Below are 26,957 nucleotides of genomic sequence, written 5' to 3'. Positions count from 1 at the left end.
GAAGCATGTACATAATAAATATTATATAGCGATTTTAAAAAACAGGCAAACCCCAACATTTCCTCCAAATATCACCTACCAGATTTGGTCATTTCCTGGAAATCTAGAGCTGTAATCACTTTTTTTTACTGGCTAAATAAAAGTTGCTGAAGTTTTCAGTGAAGGGAATGCTTTTCTCTCATCTGATCTTTTCTGGCTGCACTAGAAATCAGACAGATTATTTTTGATTAAATATTTTTTTGGGGGAAGGGAGGGGGGGTGGAAGGGAGCTTTCGAAATCTCTTTCTTGTGTGGCAGAAGAAGAAAACTAACCACATTAGATTAAAAAAAAAAAAAAAGGACTTCATTTTTTATTGCATCTGAAATGACATTCTGTGATTTTCCCTATTTCCAGTCCTGGAGGAGCTAGCTGCCTGTCCCTCTGTACTGGGGCTGTTCCTTCCCTTTCCTAGAGCTCTGAAAGAGGTGTTAAGTCCAGCCATCTCCATAGAGAGATCTGCTAAATACTTGGCATTTTACTTACACCTCTGTTCCAAAACATCTGAAAGCAACCACAAAGATCAGACAACCAAGCTCTGCCTGAGAGTCAGGAAAAAACGAGAAGCCCCAGAGGAGGTTTTTGTGAAAAGGCAATGATCTTGCATGTAGGGAAGCTGACAGCAGTCAGGTGGTGGGTGGTTGTCTGGGTACTGCAAGGCTGATAATTCCTTGATTTTTACTGCTTAAGAATAGTAGCTTGGGGTTGCAGCTCTACCTTTGCATTAGTCTGCAGTTAGACCAATGTCCCAAAATCATTCAGATTCTTTAGAAGACTTTCCTTGAATCATAGAATACCCTGAGTTGGAAGTTACCCACAAGGATCATCAAAGTGCAACTTCTGGCCCTGCACAGGACAACCCCAAGAATTCCACCACATACCTAGCAGTGTTGTCCAAACACTTCTTGAACTCTGTCGCATTTAGTGCTGTGACCACTTCCCTGGGGAGCTGTCCCAGTGCCCAATCACCTAAACCTCCCCTGACACAGCTTCAGGCCATTCCCTCGGGTCCTGTCACTGGTCAGCACAGAGCAGAGATCAGTGCCTGCCCCTCCTCTTCCCCTCACAAGGAAGTTGGAACTGCAGTGAGGGCTCCCCTCAGTCTCCTCCAGGCTGAACAGACCCAGTGATCTCAGTTGTCCACCATAAAGCTTCCCCTCAAGGCCCTTCCCCATCCTCTTGGCCCGTGTTTGGACACTGTCTAAGAGCTTTCTCTTTCATACATTGTGGCACCCAAAGCTTCCCCCTGCACTCGAGATGAAGCTGTGCCCCAGCTCAGAGCAGAGCAGGACAATCCCCTCCCCTGCCCGGCTGTGATGCTGTGCCTGAAGACCCCCCAGGACAGGGTTGGCTCTCCTGGCTCTCAGGGCATTGCTGACTCATGATCAACTTACCATTGACCAGGATCCCCAGGTCCTTTTCCATGGCACTGCTCTCCAGACTTTCCCATTCTGTGCTTACATCCAAGTTTGCCCCATTCCAGATGCAGAATCCCATCACTTACCTCTGTTAAATTTCATACAGTTGGTGATGACATAGCCCTCTAACATGTCTTGGAGACTTTCTGGCTAGTCCACAGTTTTTCATTCTTCATTTACAGTAGAGCTTTCCTGAACTGCTCCCCCTCTAGCCGATTTTTCTTCCAAACCACCCAGCCATACTGCCAGGTCTCAGCATAATTTTCCTTCCTCTTGCCACACCTGTGCACTTGCCCCAGGTACTGGACACTTTTATCCTAGACTAGAAAATCATATTTAGTAAAACTTTCAGTAACAAGCAGCATAATGTCAAGGCAGCTCTAGTGCTGTAGCTGCACGTTAGGTAGCTGTACTCTTTCTCCTCTCTGTGTTGAAATCAGTACACTGGGTTTCAAACAGAGTTCAGTCAAAAATTGTTGCATGTTGTCCACAGAAGGGGTGGGAAGTAATTTGAAGTGATAGGCTCTTTTGTCCTCAGAATGGCCCTTGGCTTATCATTAAATCATGTCTGCAGGCTCTGCAGAAGTGAGTCTATTTTGAAGGGGACCAGCTTGATAAACGCTGCAGGGTGGGAGCAAGAGCTGTGCTTAAATTTGTGTTTGGCAGTGACAATCAGCATTATCAAGTGATGCTTCATTTCACGTGAAGAACTGAACAATGCTGTTGCTTTATTTGCAGCCCTCTGCCTCAGTTATATGCTGACCTTGGTCCATATAACTCCAGTCATAACATTGTCCTTCTGCAGCATATCTTAACAAAAAGTCATCAAGGCCTTTGACTATTCATGACATGCTTCACAGCTCTGCCTACATACCTGTGTCTGCATGCTTACATAGCTGCATCCCACACCTGCCTGGGACCTAATCACCCTTGTTCAAAGGCAGCAACTCAGCCAAGGTAGCTTAAAAAAAGGTTCAACTTGTTCTACTCCTTAATTCAGCTTATCCTTGTTGAAAGTCACTGCCTGTGTACTTTGTGCCAATCACACGTTCAAAAAACTACATTTGGTTCACATCAAGAGGAATTTTCTTCTCAACACTGCTCCAGCAGAAAGCATAAGCTTCCCTTGCTGTGGAACACATGACATCACTCCAAAAATAGTCCACTATTTCTTCAGCTTAAGAGTAACGAAGTTACCTGTTGGAGAGAAAACTTACAGCTACAGGCAGGGAGCATGCTTGAGCTGAATGAAGAAGACAAGAATGCATCAATCTTCACAGGACAACCATTACCCAAGTAGAAAAACAGGTAAATCCCATTACCCTTGGGAATTCTGCGCTCTTGGGTCTTCTCTCTCCCCCTTTACTTGACCAGATGCTGTTCTCTGGCAGCCTCATTTCAGGAAGGAGTCCATGATAGAACACCCACAAGTGCTGCTGGAAGCAGCTGGGAAGTGAGGTGTGGGAAGTGGGAGGCCTCTACCTACTCACAGAGATCTGTGCTCCTCTTCAGGAGTGGCTTGTGGGGATCATATTCCAGCTCTGCAGCTCTTGCAATTTCTACGGCATTCCCCTGCACAGCCTCCTGTGGCTGGATGTGGTACACGGAAGAAATTCCCCACCCCACTGGCTGTACCTGTTCCAAGGCTAGGCTGCCCCAGCTGGGGAGGCTGTGCTGTCATTCCAGGGACCGCGTTCACAGCGATTTGTGTCTGCCCATGAATCTGCCACCTGTGCCTGGTGCCATCGGAGCTCTTCCAGGAAATCCCTGTGCCATGGCCTCGCTGCCTGATGCTGACCCTGTAAAGGGAGGCTGGGACAAGACCAAACTGAGTGGTGCACTCTGCTGCGGGCAGGGCATCCCAGAGCTCCCATCCCTGTGGATCAGCCAGGCTGGCCCACGGGGAGCAGTGCTGGTGGCCACTGGCCATGCAGGCGAGTCCTGTAGTGGGTTTTGCTCTGGTGTCATCCAACAGAGCAGAGTAAGGGCACAGCCACGACCACCCAGGCAAATGTAAATTGACTGCATCAGCTGGGGGAAGACAAACATAAGGAAGGGGAACGGGGTGTGCACAGCTCCTGGCGGGATCAGAAGCAGCGCTGCTTTCACACACGTTTTGCTTAGCATAAAGGCTCCTCTGATGTTTCATGACTATCAAAGGCTTTGAAATTCACAGGAATTTTAAGGAAGGCAGAAGTTCATCTGAAATGAGAGAAAGATTATATTTTCCCTCCCACCATATTTCTAGCTTCCCAAGAATTTTCCTTTGAAGGCTCCACTGCTCCCAGAAATGTCTTTATGATGTTTTTTAAGTCATTTCCCAAACAGGGTCATCACTGCCCAGTGCAAGCAAATGGCAGAGGCTCAGAAAGCAACATATGGGGGTGACAACTGAGGACGTGGGTGAGCTTCAGCTTCTCAACAAAACCAAATCACACTAACACAATGCAGTAGCACTGGTTAGAGGCAAGTGTACCAATGTCCCTTAGTGGGGGGAGAGCAGGGGCTTCCTGAGTGGCTGCTTGACCAAGCAGTGCCTTACTGCTTCCATGCTGGCTAAACCTAGAATACAGACTTGAGCTATGGGAGAAATTGCACTTTTTCAAACCTTTCCTCTCAAGTACGAGCCACTCTCATGTGGAAAAGAAAGCACCTGCTAACTGCCTGCAGCAAGGGAGAAGGGTCTCACAGCAAGGGATTTTAATTCCCAGCCCCCAGAAGGGGACTTCTCTCACTGGTCTGCTCTGAAATCTGGCCACCAGGGAATAGATACGCATGGGGCAGACTGCAGAAACTGAGATGAAACTGCTCCTTCCCCTCTGATAAGAGGGAGCTGATATTGAACCTATTAGTCAGATTACGGAGGATCTGAATTTGTTTCCCCTTGAGCAGCAGCTACATAGACAGAGCAACCAGATTAAGTTTCATTTTCCTATGTAAAATGACTTAACAGAAGAGATAAAACTTAATATTTGTGAATCTCATGTGTTTCCCTGAGACCTGATCTCAATAAAGTCTTATGAAGGCCTTGCTGATTGTTTAATGAATTATTTTTCTTCCTCTCAGACTGTTAATAATAAATTATAAGTAGAAGGAATGTACAGATTGTTTGAACTAATTCCTTGAATATGAGTTCAGCTGCAGAACTCACTCTGTTTTACCTTCTGCTACCTCTGAGCAAGTGCTTTTTGATGAGGATTTTGGGGCAGAGGAGTTCCCTCTGTTCTAGTGAGATAGGAAGGCCCTAGGGATCTGAAGGGCGATGAGTGAGCTACACTGGGGAAGCTCAGCCTATCTGTGAAATACATGAGGTTTCAGTGTAAACCAGCTGGCTCTGTGTGTACATTGTTGGACACCTCCCAGATGGACTTTCACTTGGCAAAGCAAAGGCAGGAGGGACAGAGAAGCTCCAGAGGCACAAGAGGAGGAATGGTCCCATTTCAAGGCTATGGAAAAGGACTCAGGATCTCACCATCTACCTCAGCTGCCACGGGCTTTAAGCGACGTTCAGTGTGAGCCACATTCATCTCACACAGGTTTTTCTGTCTGAAGGGTTCACACCCAACCAAGCCACCTACATGGAGAGCCCAGGCAGATAACAGGGGAGGAGAAAAGCTCTTGTTTGTATCATACTTTTAACTGTAATCTAGGCTGAACTGCCTTTATTGCTGCCCACGTCCTGCAGCTGACGAGGAGCAGGAGCATAGCTGAGAAGCCCAGATCAGGACTAGAGTCAGGCATCCCACTGCTGGTGCCAACAGCCACCCACCCACGTAGGAATGTTATGTGGATGGGTCTCTAGTAGAAGCTGTTAGCTATAACAGGGGTTTCCATATTAGTCATGAGCCATAAATATATACTCTATAATACATATATGTATTATAGAGTATAATCCACAGATTATAAAAGTCTGTCCCTTAGCATAGCTCACCCTGGAGGTTTCATGGATCATTTCACACATTTCAGTGTTAAATAACAACCTGTTCTATATCCATAGGCATGTAAATGGATCAAACTTAGCTACCCCAGTTACTCTCAGCACCACTTTGCTCACAGGGGAAAAAACAGAGCATTAAAATAGGAGAGAGTACCAGGAGAGTAAATGAAGGACAGCATGAAAGACACAGGGTGCTAGGATGGCAGCTGCATTTATAAACTTCCATTATTAGCACTCACCTTCATCCTTGCCTCTTCCAAAGCAAAGAGCTTTCACTTTAAATAGTGCCATGCACCCAGGGGAAGCCTATGCAGTTTTCTGCATGCAGCCAAGCCAGCCCATGCCTTGCATTCAAACCAGAGGCAAACAGCTTTCACCATCCCCAACATGCTGGTACCACACATGGAGCTACAAGCCAAGCGAGAACATTGAAGACTTTGCACTCAAAGGAGCAGCCTTTTGAAGAGATAGGATGGGCACCACCCCATCCTGCAGTGTGGGCACAGTGTAGAGCAGGGAGGACAGGAGAGGCTGTTCATGCTGTCCCCAGGAACACAGAGACATGGACTAAGAGCAATAATCCCCCGAGCTCCTCTGCCCAGTCACTGCACACTGGTCCAGCCACGTCAGTGTCCACCTGAAATCTTGATGGTGAGGGGTAAGAAAATGTTCTTTAAATCAAAAACAATTCTGCAGTTTCAGCAGGGATGCCAAATACAGAAAACCCACTGAAAGCTTCCTAGTTACTTACACCGAGTGTTTCGGCACACATACATCTTAAACAGCATTTCTTCCACCAGTAAATTTTGCAGTAAAACCAGTGTCCCAGGTTCCCCTCTGCCCAAAAGGCAGCCCCGAGGCACATCAAGGCTGCAGGTTAGCTTGGAGTCTCAAGTGAGGAGGCATGAGATGGGCAGGTCAGCACTTTTGGTATTGCTCATTAGAATGACTCACAGCTTGGATACAAAGCCAGGTAGATGAGGATTACTCACTGCTCCTTTCAGCTGATCAGAGCTCACCTCCTTCCAAAACCTGAGTTAGCAATTGTCACCTTTGCAGACTACAGGGTAGCCAGCAGCAGAGCTCATCACCATCGTTTAGGCTCGTATAAATCACCCTGTGGTGGGACACTACGGTGCTGCAGATGGGCCAGGAGGGATGCTCTGGCTTCTCTGCTCCACCTCTTCTCTGTATGACTCCCGCAGCACCCACCAGCTGGTGGCACATCAGCTTCCCACCACCCTGAGCAGGAACTGCAGCTCCCTGCACAGGAAACAGTCGCTGTGTGGGTGGTCCCCAGGTTGGAGGCTGCCGGGCTTTAAGCCACCAAATAACTTTGCTTCACACAGCATTTGTGTGAGCCAAGCTGTGGGTCTGCCCTTCTCACAGGGGAAAGTCTCTCTCAGCGAAGACATTTCAGGGGAAAGAAAGACATCCATGTCCTCAAAGACACGGAGGCACCTGCTGCTGAATGCCATCAAGGGGCAGGTGGGTTTTCTTTGCACCTTTAATACCCAGGGCATGGATTCCTCCCAAACTGGCATCCGATCCTCAGAAACAGCACGCATTGAAGACTGAACAGGAGAGCCCCAGAAAGGTTCTTATGTGTCATCCCAGGTTTTGCAAAGTGGCATATTACAAACACCTGAGGGATCCCAGCTTATCTCTGCTCTGATAATGAATGTTTTGACCTGAGCTAGTCTTCCCCACCTCCTCATCTGTATAAACCCACCACTTCAGAAGCAGTGTTTTTGGTGCTGTATTGCTGACTCCTGCAACTTGGGCAAAATTGCTTCAGAAATCAGAAACTTGTAGGTCAGCATTTATTAACCTCGTATTAAACTGTGTGTTCATTATTGCCCTTGTGTTACACCATGCTCTTGGCAGTCACTACGAGCTCACTTGTACAAATACCTACTCATGTCTGTACTTTCACCACACTGGTTTACTAAAATAGCTCCCATATGGGAAATGCATTTTCATGGTTAGTTTTCTCTTTCCCCAGCCATACTGCTTGTATATCTCCTTATCCTTGGGTTTTCAGACCTGCAAGGCACCAAACCCCTGACCTCTCCTATGTTTGGCAGGGAGCTAAGGAACATTTTCATATTTCTCCACGTTGGTAACGTCCTTATTCTTAGTGTTTGGGATGTTAGAAAACAGGTGGAAAAAGAAAAGGAGATTTCTGCCAAAAATACATGCTCTGATTCTTTTAAAAAAAACCAAACCAACAAAAAATCATGTTTCAGGCATTAATTCAGACTCCAATAATTAGGGAGATGGCTAAGATAACCCTGTAACTAAATGCACTAAAGCTGCTCATTGAAAGATCATTGGGCCTTCCTGTAACAAATCACAATAAAACAGTGTATTTATAAGGATGCCTTAAGAAAAAATCAGTAGGGGGGAGTGAAAGAGAAGGGGAGAAAACATCTGACCAAAAATTTTAATTAATCTGTGGAGGAGCAGGTGACAACTTAAAAGATCAAAGAATGCTGTTTTTACAGTCATGAAAATAGCACTGAACACTGCAGGTCTGCATTCAGGCCACCAAAAGAGAAATCTTGTGAAGCAAGGCGGTGGGGCTGATTTTAATGCAAGGAGGAAGTGTCTCTGAAGTTATCAATTTTCTTTTCAAAAAGATTCTTGCAGCAGGCAAGGATCAAGTAATTACTTTGCCCCTGTTCACAAGATATCTCAGAATAGTAACAGACCACACACCCAGGAGATGATTAAAGGAAGTCAGGGGTCAGGAACACAGAAAAGCTTGTGATACAGAGGAGAAGATTTGCATGGCCATTAATATTTCATGACTCACAAGCCATGTGGTTCAGAACAAATATCTGCACAAAAAAGTAGAACTGTCTGCCATCAGGTTGCGTATTTCAAGACATACCTGAGTCATAAAGGTATTATTTACATGCCTTTACCCACGAACAGAATGCAAAACTGTCTGAATCCTTGTACCTACTGTAGGGGAACATGGAAAGCCTTTCTGAAGGCTCACCAGGATTTGAGTGGGGCCTCTGCCCTCCCTAGACCTCTGCATAGAGTGAGTTTCAGCCTAAAAGCAAAGCATAAGTAGCATTTTTCATACTGCAGGCCTATTAGATACACTACAAAGGAAAAGAGCTGCTGCACTGTCAGTATGTCTCTTCAGCCTCTACTCCAATCCATGAAACAAAAGTGCTATTTATATGCAAGTGTATAGGTAGCAGTGCAGACAGGAGATATTGTATTCTCGGCCATTATTCCCATTTTAGACTCATCAAAGCTGGTAATTGAATTTAAAAAAAAAATACAACAAAACCCAAAAAAACAAAACACCAAACCATAAATGACTACTTTTCTCCCAGTGAAAAGAACAAGATGTGTCAGAGGTTAAGCAGAAGTATTTCGTCCCAGGATTTTTGCAATTACGCCTGGTGAGATTTCATTCTGGGAAAACAGAGTTTATTGTGGTGGCATAAGCAGGCCCTTTCTTCACAATCAAAGCTAGGAATTTTCCCTGCCTGCACTTGCCTGTATGTGGCTGGAATAAGCAAGGGGAGCCAGTGGCTCGGCTGACTCACCGGCACAACCAGACTCTCCTGTTGCCGCCAGCCACCCATGGAACTTTTTTCCTGCCTTTGCACCTGGGCTCTCCCTTTCCCAAGCTGCTATAAGCAGTGAGGCTCCTGACTTGAAAGAAATGCCGGGAGCCAGAGTGACATTGCTAAATCGCCCAAAGGAATTGCTCAGGGCAGGCAGGCATGTTAGCATTGCTTGTCAAAGCTGCTGCTTCTCTGAGTCTCTTAGTGCTCTCTGTGTGTGCAAAGAAAAGGTGAGAAGAAGTGAGAAGTTGGGGGGAGGGGAAAAAAAAAAAACCCAAACCAAAAAGCACTGCACCAGAATTGCATCCACTGTTTTACTGACAAGAATAAAAGTCCTTGCTTAGGGAATTTATAGCCAAAATGAGTCTAATACCACAGGACTTGATTGCCCTGAGTGAGTGCTTTACAAATTACTCACATGAGCAGCCCCACTGACTCGTCTGAAGGATTCTTCCACGTGCAGAGTCTGGCTCACAGTGATTAGTGGCAGCAAACTGCAAGGGGAAAGGCATGACAAGGGAGAAATTGCTCTAAGGCAACATTATTTACTGCTTCCCTCCCTCCTAAAAGGAGTCAGGTGTTTTGACTATTCCATTCATTGGCTTCACCTTTGTTTTAAACCAGGTGCTTGCCAGAGTGGAAATAATTTATTTCAAGGTTCTTTCACATAGGGAAGTCTGAAGACAAATCCAGAGCAGGTGGAAGTCCTACTTCATAAATAGAATTTATTATTATAATTGTGAGGTACATGACAACTAGTAAAATGCAGTTGTTTACTTCACCAAGATAAAATTTTGGAAGAGTCTTGACTGAAGAGGTAAATTCCCACTTCTCCACCTTCCACTATACTGCTGTTGACCAAAAGTGTTTGGTTGCCAGCTGTCTTGTGGTTGAGTGTGATCAGGGATAAACTGGTCAATGTTGGATTTTGCTAAGGTTACTGATGTGGCTGATGAGGTAATTTTGTTTTATATCTACCTGCTAACCCTGGTTCTTGCTTGAAAAATCCGAAGTTGTCTCTCACAAATGGCATTTATCTCCCTTCTTCCAAATCAAATTGAAAGCTCACTGAAAAATCCACATCCCAAATGTAACCATTCACGACTACAGGCCTGAAGCTACAAAAACTGTTGTTCTTGCCTCAAAGTTAATTATTTTAAGGCATTTCAGTTTCAAAAATTTTATGTTATGCTGAGAGCTGAACAATGTGAACTTCGCATGATTGCAGGGCAAATCTCACTCCTGCCAACAGGTTTTCAATATAATCCCATTTTTTTTCTCGGTCCTCCCAGCTTGAGAACTGTCAGTGCTCCCCACTTCTACATTTCACTGGTGAATACACAAAGCAGCGCTGTTTTCTGCAATTGCATCTCTGTCCCTCTGCCTCCCCTTGGACTTGCCAAGTGTGAAAAACAGGAATGCAGCTCTGTCCATCCCCAGTGAGCCTGTGGGACTCGAGACTGTTATGAACACAATCATGGAACACCAGGTTGAAAGGGATTGCAAGGACCATCTAGTCCAACCTTTTTGGTAAAAGCAAGGTCTAGACACAGGCTAGTATGCTGTCAAGCTGAACCTCAAAGGTGTCCAAAACTGGAGAATCCACCATTTCTCTGGGGAGATTATTCCAATGGCTGCTGTCCTCCTTGTAAAAAAATTTCCTCTTTTGCCAACCAGAATCTTCCCAGGAGTAACTTGTGCCCATCATTTCTAGAGATGGCCATTCCTTGGGACAGCACTACTGGTAGGTACCCACTGAGGTGATCTGGTCTGAGATTAGGACTCAGCTGGCCTATGAGATTCTGGAAACTTTATCAGGGGTTTGACTAAGTAAGAAGTCAAAGGTATTTTGTTTTACTTTCATGCTTTATTCTTAAGTACATTCAAGATTGTGAGACACTTGGACTTTGTGACGATATTGGAGTGTACTCAGCATTGTACTCCTTGAGCACGCTACCATCTCAAATGTGGCCCTCCACAGCTTACACTCTACTGGGGCTCTCCTGTTAACCTCATTTCACTGACAGCACACTGAGGGACAAAGATTCAGAACAAGAGCACCATAGGTACTTGAGTAAAAGAGTAGCTTTCATCCTGGCTAGCTGGGGAATGCAAAAGGCAGAGTTACAGCCATACATCTTATGCATGTGAAAATACCTGAGAGAGACAGAGCCAAGCTGCCCAGCTGCTTACTGTGGGTGTGGTGGAAAGATGGGGATTTACAGACCAGTGCTTTCCTCTCTGCACTCAGGCAAGTATATTGTCTCTGGGCACCAGGGGTTTTCTTTTTGGATGATGTTGCGTGAAACTGACAAAAGAAGGTAAGGCAATGGTGTTTTCTTTTCTGGAAGACCATGAAAAAGATTCTTTTGATGAAAACCTTGGTGACCATACTCAGTATCTTGACACATCTCTTAAGGTGATCATGGTATTTTGTGGATTTGGCTGCAGGGGTCTTGCCCAAAACTGCACAAATCATCAACAATGAAAGAAGCATCTGAAACCACAGTGTTCCAAACATTAGTTCTGTGCCCTCACTATCAAAATAGCTCTCTTCCATCTGCTTGGAGTCATGTGTATGTAAAACAGGCTTTCTAAATAATGCCACACTTGAACATCCTGATCTAGACCTGAAGTCTTGCTTCTTGTCTTTCTGTACCAAGAAAGACCTGTGCCACCTCGTCATCCTAATGAAGGGGGAAATCGTCTATGAAATGAAAGCAACATGGAAGGGGGCAGGGCAGAACCTTAGTATAAAAGAAGAAATTCAAATTAGGCTGAAAAAGGGAAAAATTTCCAACAGAGAAATTAACAAGCTTGCTTAAGATAACAGGGAGATATGGTGAACCAGTTCTTCAAGGACCAAGATAATTTCAATTTTCTTCACTTAAAATTCCAGCCTACAGTGTCTGATGAACTTCTTGTCAACACAGTATGGGCTTGACAGTGCTGCTCTTGTTTAGGGTTGCCTCCTCTTCTTGGCTCATAGAAAGTCCAAAGTTTTAGTCATCTGTTCAGGACAGGGTTCAAAGCTCTGACATTAGTTATTCCTTATCTTCTTTCAGTCAACATTTCCTATTTTCTCTCAGAAACAAAGCTGAAGAACTGCTTCATTCATTGCCTTTCAGGGAAAGAATCAAAATTGTCTCGTCACTAAGGTTATATGGGAAAAGTCACACGAGGGCATGCAAATAATGGCCTTGTGGCCCCCTCAGCAGTACTGGATCCACTCTTCATGAAAAATCATGAAAATGATCCAGAGATTTACTAGACTAGTATGCATATGGAGGTCTCCAGATTGCACCCATGTTAAAAACAAGACATGTAATTAGCCACAGCAATTATCATGCAGTAACATTTCTGAACTGGCAGTGACATTTGAACTTTCAATAGTTAGCAGATAGGCTAACAAATAAACTGTGCTCCCTGCATCACAAATTTACAATGTTTTACCCAGTATCTGAGGTCAAGACCTTAAAAAGGCTGTGCTCAATGAAAAGGCATACACATAGGAGTGATCTGCAGTTATCTTGTTATTTCACTACCTCTGAGCTGCACAAGGTAGTCTTAGTCTCATGAAAACCACCTTGTCTGGAAATCAAAATTGGAAAGGTGTAGACAACAAGAGAAATATTACACTAACATTTCATTGTGGATTTCTAATACACACAACACAGTGAGACTCTAAAACAGCGATCCCAGTATTTTTATCATATATTAACACATTTCTCATAACACTCTTGCTCACTCAACCTGTCTTTTTACCGAAATAACTTCAATTAAAAAAAAATCCCTTTAAAACACTGCTCTAGGAGGTAGAGACTGATACATCTGTCATGGTATTAAAAAGACCTGGATAAAAAAGATGGGGCTTCTTTTTCATATAAGTATGAAAACAAATCAGAATCAACATTCAACACTTGTTTGCTCAATGACTGACCTATGGCAAGAGGACCTGGGAACTTCCTACCTCCAGGAAGTACCACCTGCTTAATAAAGGCCACCCTCAGTGAACTGAAAATCTATAGAATTCATTCTGAAAAACTCTCATAAACAAAAATAATTTCTCTGCTTAGCCTCTTGTCTGTGTAAGGTACTTACAAAAACATGAACTTTAGAGAAAACACCTTCATCTACTGGCAAGTTGCTGAAATGATGCAGTTTTGAGGTGTGCCATTGTTTGATGTTTTTTTCCCCCTGGGCCTCACCTCTGAGTTTATCCAGTTTACTCTTCAAAGTAGTAACCTTATTTATTGCTGAAGATGGCAACACCTTGAAAACACTGTGACAGAAATTAAAAAGGACAAATACATGCTATGCTACTTTGTGGAAAAAAAACCAACAAAAACCAAAAAACCAACACCTTTTTAGGAAGCAGCTGATTATTTGTGATTGTTAAAATTTTAGAGTTCAACTCAATAGGAACTGCCTGTCAGTGTCTACTTCTAACTGTTTGAGAACTTCACAGAGTCACCAAAAAAACAGTTGGATACAGCCTCTTTTTGCTTTTGCTGGTAGACCCGAATGCCAACATGAAAGAGTAATTTCTGACACTGCACTTTGTACTCTTTGCTATGAATGTCTCTCATTATTTTGACACCGATAATGGTTAAGTTTGTATTGCCTCAAGGCAACTACAGTAAATGTAGTAACACAATGAGGAGCCATCTAGTAAGGTCAGGCCATCTCCCATAAACATACCAAAATAAACAGACAGTGCTGGTAGAATGGTGATAAAGCCTGTTGATGAAAGATTTCTAGTCTTTAAACTCCACATCTGGCTTTAACTTGTAGACCTATAAATGCAATTCCTAACGTGAACGTGACCACAAACAGGTATTGCTGACTTGGTGCAAGAGGCAAGAAAGGTCAACACAATTTTGCTCTCTAGGGATCTGGATGGATGAAGGAGGGGGTTTGCACAGTGCAGCTGGAGACAGCACAGCCAGTGAGGCTATGCCCACACTCCAGACCAGCACTACAGGCCACAGGCAGCTGGCACTCAGAGTAACAGCAAAGACAATAAAGGCTGCTTTACCTGCTGAAGTGGCATGTGCCAAACAGCATCCCCACATCCTGTGAACTTCTAAGACAACAGCTAGCTCAGATACAACTATATGCCACTTATTTTGGTGAGACTCATCATGGAACGTGTCTTCAAAGACTAATTACGCCAAACTTTTCATCTTTGCTGGGTGTGCAGAACTGTACCTGAACATTGGCATTAGCCTTCTCTGCTCTACCAGACTTGTAAAGATACCACAGTTAACCTTATCTACTTCACTTACTTCTGAAGCAAGTACTTTTTATTTAAGCAGTGTTAAGTAAAAGGAATTTTTAGCAAGGAACACCTTGGTAAAGAAATTGTCCTTAACTAAAACGAAATATTAAGAAAATAAATATTAAGGAAAACGTAGAACAGCACAATCTAGTTCTTCTCCAAAGTGTGTTTCTTGCTAGGTTCACACTAGGTGGGGTGGCAGACATCTTCATTTTCTAGAGTAGTCAGAAACTATGCCCCAAACCAGTGCGTTAAAATTACAGTAAAGTAGTACTCCTCTAATTTGTTGTGAACAATTCTAACAGTTATGCCTACAAAAGTACAGTATCACCAAAATCACACCGTTATCTTTGCGAAATTTATAGAACTGGTGCATCCACAAACCCATATGCAAAAAGCGAGTTGCATGTTTATGACATATAATGCATACTTCCTTCATTTATATTTACAAACAACAGCATATGCAATAAGAAACTGTTAAGCAAAACATACCCTGATAATGGGATGGCCACGGAAGTTTAAGCCTCTTCAACAATTAACATCTTTCATAACACTGCTAGAAGCATTAATGAAAATTTAAGTGTGAAAAATGTACATTCTTTATTCTGTGGTTTAGATACAGAATAAAATTTAACTTTTCAGAAAATAAAACTATAGCTACAGCTTTGAGAGCTGTCAGTTTTCTTTTGAGGATAAAGTACATGCACTTTTTCCAGTTACTTTATTGCACATAATGTACAGTCATAAATGGTGTTTATTTACATGTGTTTTGGCAACGCCCATGTTTGCTTTTCCCCTCAGAATACATTATTTTGCACAAACAAAACCTTAAATGTTTCACACAAACTGCCATAATACAAGTCAAAGCATATATGTATATAAGTTGCTTTATTGTTGCTGTATTTTCAATTAATTCTAAGAGTTTTGGATCTCAGTTAATCTCTGCATTGGGAGGCAGGCTCCTCCCAGTTAGTGTGTTGTCAAAGACGGACACCAGAAGTGCAGGCACCAAGAAATCAGGACTGCAGCCTGCTGTGCCTAAGCCCCAGCCCCTATGCACCACCTGCAATTAGTGCACAGGCACAGAGAAGGAAGAGCAGCTTTCGTACTTTCATTAACCAGTTTGATTCAACATTGATTACCACATGTTAATGTTATGGGTCAGGTGTTATTCGGACAGTACTCTATTAACAGTGTTTTAGAAAAATATATCAAACATATCAAAACAAAACAGAAATTCCGGGAACAATTATGTACTTTCAGCCCCAGGAATGTGTTACTCAGATTCCATTCTGTACAACATGCTATTTCTAATAACTGGTATTTTTTATCCAGACACAAAGAACTCAGTTTCCTATACTCTAAGTTCGTTTTCCTCAAGTTAATTTCTTAATGGATGGTAACACACTTCAATGTTTCCCTGCATTTTCAGGGCAGAAAACCTTTTAGTGGTCCCCCGCATTGAGTACAATCTGGCAATAAACCTTTTGCTACATGTGGATTTTTTGACACACTTTTAAAAGGTATGTTCAAATAAAAGATCAGTATTGTCAGGACACTGAACATATGCCCATTAAAAATATCTGAATGATGTTCTTGAAGGCACTTTAAATATGCACAGAAATATTATTGGAGAAACCAAATTTGTTGTACTTTGGTACAACACTTAAGATGCGAACACCATTGCTCAGGTGTTACTTTCAAAGACTAGATTATATTTTTGTTTATATTTTGACCTATCAAAAAAAATGTACCCTAAGATAAATCCCACTTTATTGGATCAATGATCTAATTGTCTTGAATGTATGATCTTTCAAATGCTAAAACAATTTAACCTCAGAATAAGAAGCCAAATTCAGTGATTTAGCAATATTGAAGTCATCCTCAAATTCAGTTCTAAAAACAGTTCGCATCTTTCCTGTAAGCAGGCAAAGTATAAAATAGTTAAATTTTCAGACAGGCACTCAGGTAAATTGAGAAATGCAGTTGGTGCACAACAATAATGAATATATTATTTTAATTTTAGAGTTTTCCTATTTTTTTTCTGTCCTTCAGCTTTAAAGTACTACAAAATTTACAGCAACTTCGACTACTGCATATACTGAAGAATGAGATGAAAATGCACTGTGGACAAAGTGTAACAGTAGTTAATAGCTAATGATAAAAATACAAAATAATAAAAGTATTACAGAAAAGCAGTAGTTCTGGAAATGGAAGAGTTGTTCAACATAAAACATCAAAGTTTTGTTCCATCTGAATAGTTTCACCTATACTGGAGAGAGCACTTCACCAAACTACATGTGCACCTCTGATAAAATTCTTGAATATAAATTATTTGCTCTGTAATGACACTTGTTCCATTATCCAATCAAAAGGTTCTGATATTATCTGTTGTAAATATCTAATATTCTTATAATCTGCCTGTGGCTGAGTTTTAGGATGGCAACATGATCTGTTAAATTAAAAAAGAAAATTCTGCACAAGTGAAACTATTCAAAATGTATTGGTATTTCGGCTCTACCTAAAATTCTTGTAAAAAAAAAGAACTACATGCCATTAGAAAACTAACAAACGTCATCAAAGCTAGACTATTTTGCTCCATAAAGATGCATAAAATTTTAATTAATAGTAATACTGTGAGAACTCTATTTATAAAGTTTTATATTGCATGTATTTCAAGATAAATAGTTTGAAAAATCATAAATTAAAGAGAAATTTGAACAGATTCAGATTCCTCATCTGAATTTTTACTATCTACAGGAAAAAAACTGTTGACATCTGAAAAGTTATCTACATTGAGGATCTCCCTCGACATTGGCAGTAATTACTGCCCACTCAAGGTTACAAATGGGAAATGTAGAGGAGCCTCAGACAGTGCAGTTCTAAGAAGGGGGAAGCATACTGGTAAGAATATTTGCATAGATGTACATTCAAAACAGCGTTTTCACCGTTTCAATTCCCTGCATTCATGTTGCTTCAGTCATCCACAGGGATAAAGATCACATAAAGGCAGCTCTGGAATTTGAAATGGATGTTGCTTGGTAATTTAGTGAAAGGTCTATTTTTGTACTTTATGCAGTCACTAGAAAGAGATCCAGTCTGACTTTTGGCTTACAGAAGTTGTACTCCCCTGAGCTAGGCAATACTGATAGACTATAGCAGAAGTACCAAAAAAACGGTTACTTGAAATAGCGTGGCATAAATAAGGCACTTTTGCCAAAGGAAATCCCCGGGTTTTGTGTTTCAATGTACAGCAATTCTGCCCAGAAATATTTTGTGCTTAGGAACGTCACATGATGCAACAGTGAATCAGGTGCCAAAACCAACAAATCACAAACTACTGTGCCATTAACTGCAATCTCTGTATGGTTCAACAAAGAATCAAACTGGTTTCTGTACACCGTCACGATTTACCAATACACTGGCATCTTTTGCTCTTTTGCTGTGAGCCAATAGTAATTATTTTAGAGAAAGAAAAAGAAAGTGTGGAATTAGTAATGCAGATGCTGAAAGGCAAGTGGCAAGACTCTACAAGAAGAATGCCTCAAAAAATGCTACTTTGTTCCCATTTCTACTGGCACCTATTCCCCAAGGTAAAAGGCCAGAATGACCAAAGCCAACTTAATAGTAGTGTGCAGAATGTCAGCTGACAAACAACATTAAAACAAGTCACGTTGTGTTATCTGTGGTCACGTTCTTCAGGGTTAGTCCAGTAACTCAAGACTTTACATTCTTCCGTCTTTATTTGTTTATTTTAATTAAACATGTAATGGTTAATAAACAGACATAGTCCAGAGTTAGTAGGTTGGTATTATAACATTTATTAAAATAATGCTATGGGTTAATAGAAACAGCAAAGAACCAAAGAATTAAAATGCAAGCTATGTAAAAACCCAACTAAAACCCAAATATGTCTAATGTATTCATCCAGTAGCTAACTAAAAGCCCAAGAAAGACAACACTCCCAATATAATAAAGTACTGCAAAACAATTGGCAATTTTTCAGTTATCAAAATTGTGGGTTTTGCATTTTGTATCCTTTTTTCTCAATCAGGAAAAAAATTCTTTTGAATGTTATATAACATACATATAAAACAAGATAGAAAAATACATTATAAACTTGTAACAATGGCTGTAAATACATTATCTTACATGTTTCTCATAGGCAATAGGTTGGTTATGGTACATACATAGCATGAAACTACTAAGATAATAAAGAATAGACAAATACATGTCATCTGTACGGTTACATACAAGCGACACTCCCATCTACCCACTCTAAAAAAATTACATAATACTGTCAGAAAGAAGTCTTAAAACTACTTATTTTAATAAAGAAAAAGTCATTAAAGAATGATAATACTGAGAACCAAGGCATTCAGAGATTTCAAAAGTCATGCTTTTTTTTTTAAGTTGATCCAAAATTTTGTCAACTAAGTTTTCAGAAGTTTGTTCAGAGCAAACATTACTTTCACATGTCACACATCTATTCCATACACTTCCCCTCCCCCCCCAGTAAAAGACCTTTGATAAATGTCTAAAGCATCCAGGTTTTATCATAGTTGAGATGAAACTGGATCAAATACTGGTATTGTTTTAGCAAATCTCTCTTCAAATGTTCGAGTGTCGCAAGTTTATTCAACCAACCAACCAACCAAAATAAAATCAAAATGGCACAGCATATACTGTAAATAAAATCAACACAACTGTATGTGTAACAGGAAGACAAAGCCGGTGGCACAATAAACAAAAATCTAGCTGAATACGAAAGGATGAATGTCTATTGCATAGTAAATAAACTGATAATTATTTCCAGGTGAGACAAGATGTTAGATGAGGTCACCATGCAGGTGCTTAAAAATGTAAGCCCTCTTAGCTTACTATTGACCTTTCATTTGGAAGCTGTGAAGATTTGCAGGAGGAGAATAAGTTGACAAGAGGGGAATAAAATTATCACCTGATATTTGCCAAGTTTAGTACTGAGCCCCACAAAGTAATACTTAATGTTTTCAGAACTAAATACTGTGCGTTCAACAGCTTCAGCTCTTGCAATTGCCCAGCTATTCGAACCTAATGTGGAAACAAGGGTTAAAAATAAGGTATAGCTGGACTTCAAATGGCTGAAGTCCCTCTCCTGCTTATCTCTTGAAGAAAAGCCAATGGGCCAGATCTAACAATAGTCAAAGACGAGCTGAAAAGGAAGTAACTTCTGTGCTGTTTGCCACTGCAGGAGCTGCTTGTGGAAACTGGGGATGTGCTCAGTCGCTGACTGAAAACTCGCTAAGCACTTTCAGTTTCGTTAGCTGCAGAATATCCATTTTCTGGGTGATGCCGAAGCCTACTACAGTCGATGTAATATTTATTTCAACCAAAATCAAGAAAACTCCTCTCCATCCCTGAACAAAAATGACGTAACTTCCAGCTCTACAAACATTTGTCAGCTAATAATCTCCTTTAGCATGAGACAGTCTGTATCACAGAACCCTTTGGTTTACGTTGCACAAATACGGCATTTGCTATGATTTAAAAAGTAGAGGGGTTGAAATAATAATGGGCTGGTTTGATGAAAACTTAGCAAATACTTCACTTAATGAGATTTTGGCAAAGTCACATCACACTAGTATGGCAAAAATCAGGTAATTAATATGGTCAACTCATCATTTGTCTTCCCTCACAGCTTCTTTCACATACTGGGCGACTGAGTGGCATGCAGTAACTTGTCTGAGGGAGAAGCTGATTATACAAGACATTTGACTAAATGACCATGAAGAAAATAAGGCACTTCCTTTTCTTTAGACTTATTCCAATACTTAAAAAATAAAAAAGAAAGACTAAAAGGCTCTTTTGGTCTTTTGTTTCTTGACAACCACCAGAAAAAATCATTTAATGAAATAAAGGGTTTCTTTGTTCTTTTTTTCTTTTTTTTATAACACTTGAAAGTATAAAATGCTACATTTCCAAAAATATATTTTTTTCTGCACCAGCACCCTTGTATAGTAAAAGTATCTACTTTTTTGTTCATTTTGTTTCAATGCACTACACTTTATCTACAATTTCATTACATGTATACAGCAAATAGGCAAGCATGGCTTTTACATCCTTAATGAAATTTTTTCTATACAGGGAGGTTTAAAAAAAATATTTGAACAGTTTGCCCAGTAATGTGACACATAATGCATGTACCTTGTTCTCATGTAATCTTCCAAGGAGATTAAAATATGGTTAAAACAATTTCAACTTTTATTTCGCTTTAATAGTGTTGCTGTTTTGTTCTCTGCATTAATGTAGTTCTGAAAAGTCATCGTAATCTGCATTTCATGGCACACTTTCCTTTAAAACGTCCAATTTGGCAGGCAATAGAAAAAAGGCTGCAACATCTGCCCTTTGAGGGCACTGGTAGTGACTAAACAGCATATCAAATTTTGAATACTTTTTGGAATCCCTTCCCCAATGACATCCCTGACCAAAGGTTCATGCATGATGCATCATCACACAGTACATTCAGAGAGAGCTTTGACTTTTTTTCTTTTTTTTTTTTTTTTTTTTTTTTTTTCTGAGAAGAAAAATATTCCTAGAAGTCTCTCACAGTAACTGCCTCTGTCATCGGGTAGTTAAGGGACATCTGTCTCCATCTCGTGCGAGGCCTCCTTACCGTTCGCTTGGGGCGGGACACTAGAGGATGATCAGTGCGGAGGGATGAGTTGGACCTTATTGCTTTACTACTATTCAGTGCAGGTTCTAGAACCACTTTCACCCAAACAGGAGAACAACAAAAAGCGGAGTTGGAGGACAACAATTTCTTTGTCTGTTTTGTTAGATGGTAAGACGAACGGACAAGTGCCCCAGCTCGCTGCACTGAAGACAGGCAAGCAAAGGCGTTTACCAGTTAACTGATCAGCAGGCAGGCATGGTCAGGTCATCATTGGGTGAAGAGTTCAGAGGTCAGAAGGTCATAGGTTAGTTGCCGGTGGCGGCTGGGTGGTTAGAAACAAAAAAAAAAAACAAAACAAAAAAACAAAAAAAAACAAAACAAAAAAAAAACCAAAACAAAAAAAAAGAAAGAAAAGATAGAGAAGAGATTAGTTCCAGCTAGTGACGGCTTAATGACAACATGAAAACTAATCACAACTAATAAAAAAAACAAGCATGTTTAATTCTGACATACTGATTGACACCATCTACAGAATGCAATAAAATCATGACAGCCCTCCATCATGATTTGGACATGTGAAGGAGAAGCCCACTCCCACAAAACCGGTTAACAGGAGAAATAGAGATAAAATATGACTAACGACTAATGGTTAGTAGCAGTCGATGAAGGAAATTGGAAAACAAAAAACGATGAACAGTTTCTGAACTGGGTAGAAGATTTCTGGAACAACAGTCAGTGCACAGCATCAGTATCTGACTGCTATTAAGCATTAGTACCTCCCCAGGTGCAAGCATTAAAGCAACTATTAATGATGGATGTGATTATTAATAACTGGTTGTTAAAAGAATGGAGTCATCTAAGGAATTCTGGACTTAGAGAAACAATTTGGTTCAACAAACTATGGGCCAAACAAAGGGTTTTTGTTCAATAAATTTTTTATTGCCTTTCATTTATTCTATTTACAAACAACATGGAATTTCTTGGCCTCATGATACAAAGCAGTACTATAAACTGTAGTCTAGCAACGTAGGCATCATCGTGGAAACCAGGAAAACGCTCAGCCTGCTACTATAGCCAGCATTTTCCCGTTCGAAATACTATTTTACATATAGGACACTTATAAAATGCACTTGCATGTAAACACTGTAAAAGTCCTGCCATTTTAAAGTCTATACTTAAAAAGCTCTAAGTACATGAAAAAATAGAGAAAATATCTAATTGATACTAATAAGGCATTTTAAAACTACAAACAGCTCTCTTTATTCATTTTCAAAGCTAATACTCTGCAAATACAATAAAATCTGACATTTCATATACATTCCTGCTTTATATTTTTATATTTTAAAAGAAGCCACCTGTAAATACTATTTTCTTTTGCAAAAAAAAAGGAAAAAAGAAAAAACAACAAAACAAAACAAAAAAAAACCCAAAACCACAAACAAATTACAGTAAAACATAAAAAAGTTCTCAAGTGGAAAGTTATCATTCCCAATGTTCTTGAGCTATTCCTTCTTTAATCATTCTCTCGCATTCTCCTTCACCAAACTTGGTCCACTTAACAGTAGTATGATTTTTTTATTTTTTTAAGACTCATTCAACAGCTTAATTAGAGCTAATAAATTCTGAGGTTGATAAAAGTTTCTGTACTGTTGCCATTTTGACTAAGGCAGAGGAGATGAAAGTGAGAAAGGTATTCAGTGCAAAGTCAGATTTGTGCCATTACATAAAATTAAGTCCAGTAGATGTAATATTCACAGATACCATTGATTTAACAATCTTTCTTGTGGGTTCATTTACTTTCACATAATAAAAGTGGCCTATCATTTAGGATACAGTTCATAACACTACAAAAAATTACTACTGTAACATAAATGAGACCAAACGCTCCCTGAATTCTTTTTTAGAATCATGCTAAGTGGGATTTGTTTAAATTATAACAGCTGTTTCAAAAAGAAGAAAAAATTAAAATAAATATTTTATGTGGCACAATCTTACCACTTTACAGGTATACTAGAAACAGAATCTTAAAGCATTTTGATACTCATTACAATTTTGATTAAAAGGTATTAAAATTTATATATAAATTATGTGAAAATTGGTTTGGATAAAACACTTGAGAAAATTCTCAGCATTAATATTTCTTGTGGAGTTTAAAGTCAAAGCAAGCTACCTTGAAAAAATACCAGGACACCTGTGATACGTCCTCTGCCAAGTCTCTGGCCTTCTACAGTACACACAGGTTTGTCAACTGTGCAACACCATTTACAGTTTATTACAATTAAATCAGTCAGTCTCTCTGTTATATGAATCAAATTCGATTTTGTATTATTTATAAACTGGGGGTTTATTCTGAGTTAAAATGAGCTATATTTTCCAACCCTTCACCAATTCTATATGCTTAGTTGTAAAACATTTACACATTTGGGGATTCTTGCTTTAAATGCAGTGCTTATCTCTGGGAAAAAACCCCAAACCCCAACAAAAAAACAAAACTATGCAAAGAATAAAAACGACTTAAAAAGTGAATGCAGTAGTACTACAAAGTCATCTGAGAGTCAATTTAGAATTTAAAGAAAAAAACAAAAAAAACCCAACAAAACATCAACTTGAGACCCGATGAATGCAAAGACAGATTTAGTGACACTTAACTATGTAAAAAAAAATTTCCACATTGAAAAAAAAAAGTATTTCGGTTTGCTGACATTGCTTTTTGTGGCCATAGCTACAGCTATCCTGGTGACAGAACAACCAAATAGGTGAATATGACAAATACTGATAGGATTTTAATTCTATAATATAATTTCACTACATTTAAATAAATTTTTATTGCTGAACAAAGTTGTCTCCAAGACCCTTTGTTTGGAACTTTTAGGTATGTGCAGTGATAACCTAGGATTTAAAATTCAAAATACAATTAAGTTGAGTTGTAAAATTAACTTTGTGTAAATTTCTTAATACACACTGAGATTATTTAGATAAGATTTTAAAATAATGTTCTCCTGAAATAACAGCATTGTTTTCCTAAGAGAGAGATGTGCATGATTTATTCCACAGGAAAAAGACGTGTACTTATTTATCTACTTAAGACAGTGGGTTTCCAATATTGCTAGAGATGAATGCTGTCCTATCAGAAAATGGCTGTATTTTAAAAGAAGGTGTAATTATGCCAATAATTAATTTAAATTACTTTTAAGTGACCCAGATGAAACATCTAGGATCTTCAAAAATATTTAAAATCTATGTTGAGCAAATATACAATGATAAACTACAAAATGGTATTTTCTCCATGAAAACAGCCCTACGCCCACTTTATGAGTGTATTTACTAGTTGTCTCAGGTAATATTCAATTACACAAAAAGATAGCCACATCTGTCACCTGCAACTATCATTGCAGATCATGAAGGACATTAGCAAAAAACTCATTTTTGCAACATCAGGTCAAATTTTCAAAGACAATCAAATCCTTATCACCAATTTTTCTTGACTGAGATTGGAAAAAAACCCGAAAAATTAAAACCTATGATTAAAATGACCTTCAACTGATTATATCCTGTTGCCCCTTTGAAGAGTTCTCAAGAAATGAGAACAAACCAATGGGCTGCAAATAGTGTGCAGTAATATAAAACAATCTTACAGAAAACTAAAGTAGTGTCCTGTACCAGCTTTACACTTTCTGTAAAGCCGAAGATCATATCAAATATAAAAATGTTACATAAATATACCAAATATCCAGGAGGGCCCCTTTTACTGTATTGACCAGAATCTGTATTCTCTCTTGTAGTTAATTTATGGAAGGTTGTGAGAAGTGTAGTCAATGTTTGGAGATGTCAGATCTGTCACTGGAATTTGGCTTTTGAATATTACAATATCATGGAAGCCTGCACAACATTGGTTTGGATGAGAGCAGAATAATAATACTTGGCACATAATGCTTTGCATCCTCAAAGCCCTGTACAAACCAAGAACCCCCACAACACCCCTGTGAGGTAGGGAAGTATTATTATCCTTATTTGACCAAGGGGAAACCATACACAGAGAGATTAAATGACTTGCTGAAAACCACAGTGAGTTAGCAGCAGGGATGGGATAAGAATTCATCCCCCACACTGCTTCCTAGCCAATGTCAATAAACCGAAAATATCAGTTTTCTCAATAAGCTTAAACACTTCATTCAGGGGTCCAAAGGCATGACACTTGAGGAACAGGAGAAAAATGAAGATTTACTTTCCATTCAAGGGTTAAAGAGAGATGCCCAAATATTGGATGTCATCTCACCAACAGGTCTTCAAAAGTTGTTTCTCCTTCAGGTTACACATTTTAGCAGCAAAAGGCAAATACCAAGAAATAGATTTTGGAAAAAAAACCCAAAACCAAACAAAAACCAAAAGCCCCTCCCTTTCCCTACCCATACTAATTCAAACTCAAACAACTTTTGAAGTTATCTTCACAGCCCTTACCTTTCTGAATTCAGTTAGGTATCTGAGAACATGCATCCTCCTCATAATATACAGTACAGTGGCTCAAAAGTTTATTGGAAAAAAGGGAATCTAAATCTTCAGATTTCTCCAAACACAGACAGGAGGCATTTATTCCTTTACTTCTTTCTCATTAAGCAACCATCCATTCATTTTATTTTGCAACACCAATCTGATATTTCCACACCAATGAAAAGAATGTATCGGGGGAGGAAGGAGGGGAACATGACCAAATTAATTATTGCAGCACTGATTTCATTGCGTTTCCTGATGCAGATTGATGTTTCATTTTTAAAACTGAATCAATTATAGAATTTCTGTTAAATATATCAAAGCATATATATATTTAATTGAGCTGGGAAAGCCAAGTTTAGAATTTTTTTTTTAAACTGCAAGCATTCCCAAAGCTTTAAAATATTAACTTGTCCAGGTTTTTGAGAATGAATGGGTGGAGACAGGGTATTTGGTTAACCAGCTGTGGTGTTGCAAATCTCATGTACACTCAAAGCACTTCTTACAAACAAGAACTGCAGAACTAAACTAACCTCGGTCTGCGGTCACAATCCTTTGGTAAGGATGGACACGCATATCGTGCCTTCGAACTTTAGTAGCCACCGCACCTAGTTAAATTGCAATTACCAAGACAAAGTTAGAAAACATTCACAGAAAACATTAACAGCAGGTTTATCAAAATGGATTTAAATGATCATTAACTACAAAAGTTCATTTTAAGAAAAGCAACAAGTTAAGGCACAGTAGTTTCAAATCTTAATCTTAAAAAGAAGTTTATCTGTGCAGATTAATATTGCATTTATTTTAAACATCCTGGCCTTAACCTGTTTAATCCATTCATTTACAATCCCAAAATTACAGTATTTCATGAAATCTATTAGACCCAAGCACATTTAAGCTTTACTAGTCACATATTCACTGAAGTGCCTTTCTTGCAGCAGGACTATTTTAAATAATGCCATCTTTAATACTGACAATTATTTGCTAATCTTAAGATCACTTCCAGTTCTACCACAAAAAAAAGTTTTAAAGCAATTCTTCAAGCCTACAGATTGTGATTTTAAACTTTAAGTCAATAAGTATGAACTGCAATGAATTAGGTGATTAGTAAAGCAAACACTATATAGAACACTTAGCAGTCAGTATACTACTATACACTCATAAATTACAGCTACTCTGTAATAATAGGACCTAATCCAAATTAATAGCACTATTTTATTTTAAATCTATGTGCAAAAAAGTGCAAGTAAGTCACTGACTGCTAGGCCAAGCTTTTTTCAAGGCTGCTGAAAACTAAGCATTTGTTAAAATTCAGATCTGATGAAGGATCAGTTAAGACCGTTCTTGAATTCTTAGCCTTTCGTTGGGAAAGCCATACCTGAAGATAAAAGGAAGGGAATTGAAAGTTAGTCACCAACTAAACTTTGATCTCAACACCAACATCCCCAAAAATACTGAGAGGGATGCACTTCTCTGCTATTTTTAATAGAATTATTTTAAAACATCTTAAAGGTCCACCACAAAAATGGACAAAGTACTATTAATGAGAAC

The 26,957-nt window shown here is 39.6% G+C and overlaps 1 protein-coding gene and 1 long non-coding RNA gene across 10 annotated transcripts in view; both read right to left on the bottom strand.

The window, feature by feature from the left end:
- Positions 1–3,177, bottom strand: part of LOC148224293 (uncharacterized) — a 36,340-nt gene extending 33,163 nt beyond the window's left edge. Inside the window, exon 1 of the long non-coding RNA XR_015802303.1 lies at positions 1,542–3,177. This is a non-coding gene — a long non-coding RNA (uncharacterized LOC148224293). The remainder of the gene's footprint in view (positions 1–1,541) is intronic.
- A 6,507-nt stretch (positions 3,178–9,684) lies between these two features.
- Positions 9,685–26,957, bottom strand: part of QKI (QKI, KH domain containing RNA binding) — a 155,095-nt gene continuing 137,822 nt past the window's right edge. For 4 of the 9 annotated variants that reach the window (XM_014875928.2, XM_088161411.1, XM_014875912.2 and 1 more), the window contains exons 7-8: positions 25,940–26,014; positions 14,971–21,240 (exon numbers count right to left, since the gene is read on the bottom strand). In XM_014875928.2, coding sequence (XP_014731414.1) covers positions 21,224–21,240; positions 25,940–26,014 — 92 coding nt within the window. In that variant the 3' untranslated portion in view covers positions 14,971–21,223. Of the gene's footprint in view, positions 12,107–14,970; positions 21,241–21,835; positions 26,785–26,957 lie in introns of those variants that run through there. The other 5 variants (XM_088161413.1, XM_088161414.1, XR_015802298.1 and 2 more) reach the window with 4 other exon arrangements.

The sequence above is a fragment of the Sturnus vulgaris genome, chromosome 3 (assembly GCF_052056855.1).
Source record: "Sturnus vulgaris isolate bStuVul1 chromosome 3, bStuVul1.hap1, whole genome shotgun sequence".
Classification (NCBI taxonomy): Eukaryota; Metazoa; Chordata; class Aves; order Passeriformes; family Sturnidae; genus Sturnus; species Sturnus vulgaris.
The sequence above is the reverse complement of the archived record's forward strand: the minus strand, read 5'-3'. Positions and strand labels throughout refer to the sequence as shown.